We start from the raw sequence: 8978 nt of genomic DNA on the forward strand, positions 1-8978 counted from the left end.
TCCATTAGGGAAGGGACATATTCCTAAATGTATTTTTTTTCCAAAAGGAACAAGCAAATACCTGAAATTACATTATTTGATGTGTATAATTTAATGGGTTATTAAATTCTTTATCAGCAGTAAGGTGTTTGCATCCACATACATTTGACTTTCAAATTTCTACTTTTTTCTTGAAAATACATTTGCTCTGACAGGTTTTTTTTTTTCCTAATAACCATAAATATTATTTCCCTATCTGTTTGAAATCCTGTCAGAAGATAGTGGGCTTCAGTAGTCAAGGCAGTAACATTTTGTATTTAACTGTGTCAAAATTCTCTATAAATGATTGACGTAAATAATATTCTTTGTAGGGATTGCAGTTTTAAATCTTTTATGTGCTAATAAACAAAGTTGTTTTCTTTCCAGTAATATGTCTGGTAGGCCTTGGTCTTGTGGTCTTTTTCTTCAGCTTCCTGCTGTCAATATTTCGCTCCAAATACCATGGCTACCCGTACAGGTAATCTGTCTTTAAATTCTCATCCTATAGACTGTAATAGCTTTGTAAAAGTTTTAGAGTTGCTTTCAGTTAAACAATCTTTAATCTTTACCACTGAAGTCAGTGGAAGGTGATAGAAGCAAGAAGAATAGTGATTAATTCAAGCAAACCAAAAAGGGCTGGAATGCTACTGTTAGCATGACTGATAAAGCAGACCAGTTAATAGGGTTTGACTACAGATGCATGGCAGGTGCAGTGCCCCCTGAAAAATAAAAAAAGAAAACATGCTTTCATTTGTAAGGCTTTATTAGTTGCTTATTTTTGAATAACTGAGATGTACATAAGACAGGGCACAAAACAACAAAGCACTGTACAGTGCTAAGATGTGACTTCACTAAAAGTCCCCTTTTCTTTTGTCAGCCACACCATGGAGCAGAGAAAGGATTATAGTTTTTCTAAATCATATATACACCTCTCAGATAAACAGCTGCAATTTTTCTGACAAGTGAAAAAGTAGATTTCTCTGATTAGGCCACATAATTAGTACAAGAGCCAGTTTTGTATTCTGTGTTCTATTCCACTAAAAAGGATTCAGCCTTGCAAATCAACTTAGATGTAACATTTCAGATATTACCTTACATTTTTTCTATTAGTTTTTGCTCTAAGACTTCAGAACTATTCTCATTTTTACAGAGCTTGGTCTCTTTAGGCTGTTTAATTGACATTTAGGTCTTCAGGTTAGTTTTATTATTTAATAACACCATACTGAAGACAAAGAAACTCTTCCTGTTGCAATATGTGCACAAGGTGTGCTCCTGCTTTTAGTAATTTTTGCTGAAGAAAGATGTCTATAAAGGGCCCAGTAGCATCATAATGCAAAATTTCATCAGTATGAAATTATCAGTTTGCCATTTGGCATAGTCTTTCCTGCCTCCCAGCATCCTCTCTGGAGATAACTTCTAGCTTGACTGACTTGGGGTGAATGGCTAGGATCCAGTTTTTCCAGTTTTGTGAGGTGTTCTTGCCTGCCATTAACTGCTTAAGTCTTACATTTTAAAGAAGTCAGGTTTATGAGCTTAATCTGCAGCTCAAAGCTCACTTGAGAAGCATTGCCAAAGAGCAGCAACCATGGTCTCAGCTCCCTTCCATCTTCTCATAACAAGTTTATTAAATGGAGAAGGTGGTGGTGGTAGCGTGTTCCTTACCATGCAATTCATCAGTCACTAAAGAGAACCTGGCAGCTGCCTTAGTTTCATTTTTAGTTCATCTTGGGAATGTTCACCTATGTATCACCTATTAACAACATGCTTATATATGTGTGCCAGAGCTTCCATTGCTTTTGTGAATGTTTGCAATAGGAGTTTTTGGCTGCTGTCTGATACCTGGGATGGCTGATGATGAACAGCATTGAGAGCATTAGTGTGCTCTGTGAGTTTGCATGCCAACACAATACCATTGGTGTTACTGCACACTTAATCACTGAGCATATCATGTAGGATCAGATATTATAAGCTTTGAGAATCTTAATTTAAATAATGTAGGGCTTTCCCCTCTTTTCTTGCTAATCTGTTCAGTGTAAATACTAGGTGGAGTGGGTTTTTTTATTTTATTCTCCCCACAATTAATCTAGAATTTATTGAAATATCTGATATCTTTTAATGGGAGTGTCTAGCAGAAGTTGGAGGCCGGTGTAGATTTCATACTTCTCTTTTATTATCCCAGCTAAGAATAAAGGACAGAAAGATTTGGGGCTAGAGGTCAGAATTCTATTAAAAGTTTAATTTAAAAAAAAAAAATTAGTTTGATAGGTGAGGTATATCAAAATTAGGCGTACCTGTTAGTATGCTAAAAAAAGTTTTAAAAAAAGTAAATCCAGGACAATGGTGAAAAGAATAATTCGTCACAATCTTGATTAAATAATGCCACATCATGTTGTTACTGTGAGGAAATTATTAGATCCGTAAACCAAATTCTGTCTTAAGAAGCTAAGTAGACTCAATACCACAACTTACAAATCAAGTAAATTCATTAAAAAAATGAACAGTGTGTATGCCTAAATACATAGGAAACATTTAATAGCTGACTAAGTGTGGTTTTCTTAGGGGCTTTTATTTATAATGCTATTGCTTCTGCACAATTAAGCAAGATTTTTTGGGCTTAGTTGGTCTTTCCTAGATTGTTCCAAGTTTTCATGGTAATAAATTAATCATTCAATTTTAAATCCTAACTCAATGCAGAATTATTGGAAACCATCACTAGAGCTGATTATTTTGCTCTCCTATTATCAAATTTCATTTACTAGTTTCACACAAGTGTAATTTTCTTATCTGACACTTTCCAGTTTTAAATCGTCCATGTTTCTGTTGGTCTCTTGGGTAGCTCTGACCCAATTTTCTGTTATTTTTAATAAACATACAGTTGAGTCTTTGACATTTTAGTGGTCTCAACGTGTCATCTTCACAATCAGTAGCATTTTCAGAGAAGCCTCTTTGTTTTTTGTGGATAGTTCTTACAGATTTTAATGAACAGGCAAAACACTAAGGAGGACCAAGCATATAAACTCTGTTGTTTTCTCTTTCCCCTTTTTATTTAGTATCCTGCATTTTAACTTCAGTCATATCTGCTAAAATAAATTAATCTTTTTGTCTGAATTTTTTAAGATCTTCCAAGAAGTTCCATGCCTCATCAGTTGATCCCAGTGCAGATATATCTTAAGACATGAAATATGTCTATCCTTTTCCTTTCACTGGTTGTAGATTTCACCTTGAAACTATCAGTCTTTATGTGATGAATTGTCCTCAGGCTACTAAAGCTTTGCCTTTAACAGTACTAACAACAATGCATACTAATGATCTGTCAGGAAAAAAGTAACATTATGTTGGCCTGCCTAAAGCAACAGTTGAAGAAAACTCAAATTGCTTTGACGCTATGTGTACGACCTCAAGCATTAACCTCGCTATCCTACTTAAAAAAGAAAAAAATTCAAATGTCCTATTTTTTTTCTGTTCTCTGGCACTGAACAATCAAGTCAGTCCTTTGTGAAACATCATGCATTGGTAAAAAGTGAAACAGTAACACAACCTTCTGTGCATCCTCTCTTCTGCAGTGACCTCCATGTAACGAAGGTGAATCAAAACAGAGGTGGATAAACATAGAGCCAGAGTTAAAAAGTGGAGAAAGACAATTATTTCTTTTTCTAATGTGGTCTGTAAGGTGCTCTTTAGAGGGCATTTATATAGGAAGGGACAGTAATTTTGACAAACTCTTTTTGATCCACTTCAGACATTTCCAATTCTGATTTGATTCTTTCTTTCACAGGATTTTCTTCTTGAAGGCTAGGGTTAGGCAAAAAAATATTTAATTAATATGCTGGCAAAATACTCTTATCCAGTATAGGACTGAAATGAGAAAGGTGATGCAAAGTGGGGGTCGTCATGAAGGTTACTCACTGAGCACACACAATCATGATGAATGAGCTGACATGCAGCAAATGGCTCTGCTAAAGCCATTTTTGCCATGGCAGGACTTTTTCATGGCTGTACTAATCCACCTTTTTTATGGGAATGAGATTAAATTTTTCATTTTGCTAAAGCTTTCACTTTAATTGGTATCATTAACTATTGAAAGATATGTAATAATTTTATTTTATACTGTTGAGCATTTTCTCTTTATAATTCTTTTTGGATAAGACAAGAGTGTTGATATATATCTTTGACAATGTTTTTGGAAGTCTTCTCACCCTAGTATTTAAAGCAAAAAAATTATATATTCAATATCAGAAACTCAGTGACTGAGCAATACAATGTAATTATGTCAACACAGTATTTCATCTGTCAGCTCATACGCATGGGAGTGACAGAGACTACTCTTAACTGTAAGCCAAAACCATGAACTCTAAGTTTACTTTGCTAGTCAGGAAGGAGCTTGGCTCTCTGGAAACCCCACCTTAGGCAGCTTCAGCCCAAAAAGCATACAGAATATGAAAAAGAATGAGAGAGGGTGCTAAGAACAGAAGATATTGGTACATAAGCACAGTATTTTATTACTGGGAATTTTGGGCAAGTACGTATTTCTAACACTGCTTCAAGAGGACACCGAGAAAAGTTTTATCCACGCTTTACTGATATTAAAAAAAATCCTTGGATTTTTTTTTAGCTTTGGCTGCAACTAATTAACTGCCCTATATTGTTTTTTCTGCTTTTTTCTGAATGAAACATCTAGAACAGTTTCATTGCTCTTAATACTTTAAATTGTTCTTTCAAGCCTACATTTTATAATTTGTTGTTTTAATCTCAATTTAAATGAAATGAACTCCTGAAAATTCTGTTTTCATAATTTTTCATTAAGTAGTTTTGAATTTTCTTAGAACCTGCCCTGCAGTTGAACATTTCATTATCCAATTATCTTTCATAGCCCTTATATTTCAGTATTATTTACAAGAGTAATGTGATTTTTTTTTTTAGTTAAACCATAAAAAATAATCAGCCTTCTGAACTATGTATTGATGGAATGGAAAATACATATTCTTTATTGGCTAGCAGAGAAAATGAACTAAGCTGTGCAAAGCACGATAAATAAAAGATGCCTTATTTTCATCAAAAACCCATAAATGTTAAGTCAGACATAAAGTATTCATTTATTGCTTGGGGAAGGACAGTCAGTGCAACAGGATACACAAATTGCAAGATGCCCCAGAGCTTGAAAAATCCTTACATTCACTGTATACACATCTACCCTTGCTGTAATTAAATTAGTTTCAGTAAAGAAATCCTGTATAATATTGAAATTCAAAGTAAATGCAAGTAAATAAAATAGAATAGTTATTTCTTGGAAATATACTAGAAAAATATTAGTACATAGAACAAATAGTATTTATAGACATATGAAATTAAATTTATTAAGAAACATGAGCACACTACTAACAGCTTTTTAGATATTTCATGCACAATTAAATTGATTCACTTTAAGTTTATGAATTGGTAAACCTACTTCTGATAAATATCAGGATTCACAATTTGATCTATAGTGCCCAGCCAAATCGGCTACTTTCTTTAAAACAGCAGAAATCAGGATTCTTTTAAAAGATGGGAAAACAATAATACACAGTTGTCAAAACAATACTTACATTTAGTATTTTCTGTACTACTACTGTTAATGTGGCTGAACAGTATGTTGCTCAGGAAAGAAGCTGCCTTCTGGGGAAATGGCAACACAGTACAATCTTCCTCTGTTCACCTAAACCATCTAACAGCATGCTGAATTCATGAAAATCACAAACCTCCATATTCTTCTCTGTGGGAAGTATCAACATCAGTGCTGGTTTCTAATAATTTAAAAAATGGGAGAACTGAATTCTAGATGTAGAATTCTAGACCTGTAGCAGGTCTCTTAGGAAGGATGTGCTTCTTACTGTGGCAAACAGTTTGGATGCTCTTCTCCCAGTAGGACCATCCTTCTGTGATTATCACCATTAAACATGCCTCTTTTTGCTTGTATGCCTTCCCTGTAAGTCTTACAGTTTGCCATTAACTTTTACCTATTTCTGTCCATTGCCATTTAGTTTATGTCTGGAGGGGTACAGTTTATCCAGTCTTTCCTGTTCTGTTTCACCCTGTTTTGCAAAAAGGAACATATTTTCTTTTGTCTGGCTGCAGATCTATCCCAACAGATGTCCAGTTTGTTACTCTTGATTTTTTAGAAGCTGCCCAACCCCCATCTCCTTCTTTGTGGATACTCTATGATTTTTTCATGGTGTTTTGGCTTTTTGTAGTTTTCCGGAGAGTCAAAGAAGGGTTGGGGTTGAAGTGACTTCTGGAGATGAATCATTCTTCCAAAGTGGGTTCACGTATAGGAGGTTGAACAAGATCACCTCCAGGCAGGTCTTTTGACAGAAATAGCCTCCACAACCTCTCTGGATCCCCTGTTCCACTGCTCTCTCACCCTTGAAATAAGAAAGTTTGTCCTCATGTTCAGATGGAGCATGATGTAGTTCAACTTTCTGCCCTAGGGTTTTTCTTTCTTTGCTTAAATTTTTATTCTTACACTTGTTTTAGAATTTTGAGTGTCTCTCTTATCTATATTCTTTATTGTCTCTTAGCTGCTAAAGGTGCAGTTCCTTTATAGGCAGGAAGTAAGGACCAATAGCTGTAGTAGTAGCATGGTGATCCAACTGCTGTATTTGTATTTCTTTGCTGTTACATCGTTGAGTGTTTTACACCTCTTAAGCCTATCACTCCTACATCTCTGATTATTGAAATCTTCAGCCCTTCCCACTCTTCTCTCCAAGCTTTTTCACTACTATTAGTTCTCTCTCTTCTCCTCTTAAATACTTTCCTATACCTGCCCTTACACATCTGTTCTAGACCTGGGTTATGTTTTTGGTCACATGTGCTCAGCATTCTCTTATTTCCCCTTCAGCCCTATAGAGTTAATTTCTTCATGAAGTTGTTCTCACTAGCTTTTCCCTATCGTTAATCCCTTCACCCTCCAACACCCAGCCAGTTGCCATCTGTTTTGCCTTGGTTTGTATGTCTTGCCTAAGGAGCTTGTCACCTTTTTGCAGCAGTGAACATCTTTATACTGATACAGTCTTTTAAGCTTGTGGCACTTGTATTTATGTTTTGAAATCATTAAATAATTAATGCCATGAATGGAAAAACTGGTGAAATTACTACAACATGTATGCTAGTGCACACTGCATATCTAGGAGTTGAAAGACCTACCAGGCAAAGCTAGAGGCAGTACTTCCATTCAGTAGTTCCTTGCTTGTGTATTTGCACAGTTAGTCCACAGTCATGCACAAGTCTCTCTCTGTGTTCCCATTTCCCAGTCTGTGGGACTTGGTAAAGTATATAGAAAGGTGTGACACGCAATATGTAGCTATATTTTAGAAATACAAAGTTTCCTTCCAGGTGTAGAAAGAAACAGTAATATCATTGGAACCTGCTTCACTTATTAAAATACTAAGAATTTAAGAGTCTGCAACCCTACAGAGCCTTGCCAATGGCTCTGTACTCTTCCAGCTCTGGGGCCACTTCAGCAGTAAAAAAAGATGGTTTTAAATAAACCTGAAACGTCCCCTGGGAGAGATTTCTCACTTCAAGTAATAAGAGCAGATGCAAAACTTGATTAAAGAGAACAGATGTTTGAAGAGTGTTTTGCTTTTTAATTTTTTTAAATAGGCAAATTTAAGTTTCAATCACTTATGTTTTATTTGATAACTTTCATGCTTGCTTAGTAATCACTAAATGGAATATAAAAAGAGATAGTTACACAAATGTCAAATGACTTGAAATAAATGTTTTCAAGTCCTTGTTTATTATTATTTTCAAATAATTTTGGTACTATGTTTTATATGCACTTTTCAGCATTTAACCATGTTTTCTTTCTTTTCAGCTTCTTAATTAAATGAATTCAAGCAGGATTCATTTAGAGCTGCTTACCATGAAGAGAAGCTATATTGCTATTATCAGCCCACCAATATTACATGTATTCAAGAATCTTTTGTTGGTTCATCTGTTTTTGTGGTAATTTATATGGTATGGTGATAGAGAAATGAATGCAGTTTTATGCAATGAATGCATAATTTATAGAAGCATATAGTATATATCTCACCGGGAAGTGCTAAACTGTTATGAATATAGTGTGCTCAAGAATTGAAATAAATTTCTGTATAATGGGCTTCTGTTTAAGTCTTCATTATTAACTGTACTACATGGATCCAAAGAGATTTTTCACCTGAAGTTTGTTTTGAGATGCATTTTGAACTGAACAAAATAACATCTATTTTTAGCTACTATGAAGAGATACACCCTGGTGGAAACTTATCATTTAATGACTATGCCTTACCCTCACTTTGCTTTGTAACAGAGTATTTGTATAGTCTCTAATCACCTCTGACATGCTGAGCTATTAACATCAAATTATATTCTACACATTTTCATCCTGGAGCTCTTTTCCTGACTCAGCAGTGTGTAGAATACACAAAAGTTCATCTCCCTCTTATGCCAAAGGATGTAATTCATAATGAAATTCTTTGTGGAATCTTGAAGGCAAGAAGGCTTACTTCAGTCAGCACTCAGATCCTTTTAATCTGAGTCTGTGGGGACAAAGTGGAAGGGTGGGGGGCAACAGTATTTCATAACCCAAAACATGCTTATTTTCTGAAGTAGAAACAGGAGGAAGGTATTATCCTGAATGATGTTTGTAACACAGTAGAGATGAGTCTGTTGGAAGTGGAGTTACAGCAGTTACCAGTTTTATGTGTCCACCAAGCTTTGTGAAAGGCTGACATAGAAATTAGTAATGCCATTTAAAAATGCCATTTTTTAGCTGTTCACATCTCATATTATGTGAATTACTTGTATACACCTACACAGTACATTCTCAGTGGCTCAGGAAACAAGAATCATCACAAGATACTCTACCTCAGTCCTACTTCTTTTCCTCCCTACTGGTAGTTTTCCAACTGGTACTTTTCCAAGCACCAATTCACTGTCAGTAG

The 8978-nt window shown here is 35.1% G+C and overlaps 1 protein-coding gene across 2 annotated transcripts in view; it reads left to right on the plus strand.

The window, feature by feature from the left end:
• The window catches only part of TUSC3 (tumor suppressor candidate 3), a 133679-nt gene extending 125524 nt beyond the window's left edge, over positions 1-8155 (plus strand). The window contains exon 9 of one of the 2 annotated variants that reach the window (XM_063402013.1): positions 7871-8155. In XM_063402013.1, coding sequence (XP_063258083.1) covers positions 7871-7878 — 8 coding nt within the window. In that variant the 3' untranslated portion in view covers positions 7879-8155. Of the gene's footprint in view, positions 1-405; positions 501-7870 lie in introns of those variants that run through there. The other variant, XM_063402010.1, reaches the window with a different exon arrangement.
• The last annotated feature ends 823 nt before the right edge of the window (positions 8156-8978 follow it).

The sequence above is a fragment of the Prinia subflava genome, chromosome 7 (assembly GCF_021018805.1).
Source record: "Prinia subflava isolate CZ2003 ecotype Zambia chromosome 7, Cam_Psub_1.2, whole genome shotgun sequence".
NCBI classification, from domain to species: Eukaryota; Metazoa; Chordata; class Aves; order Passeriformes; family Cisticolidae; genus Prinia; species Prinia subflava.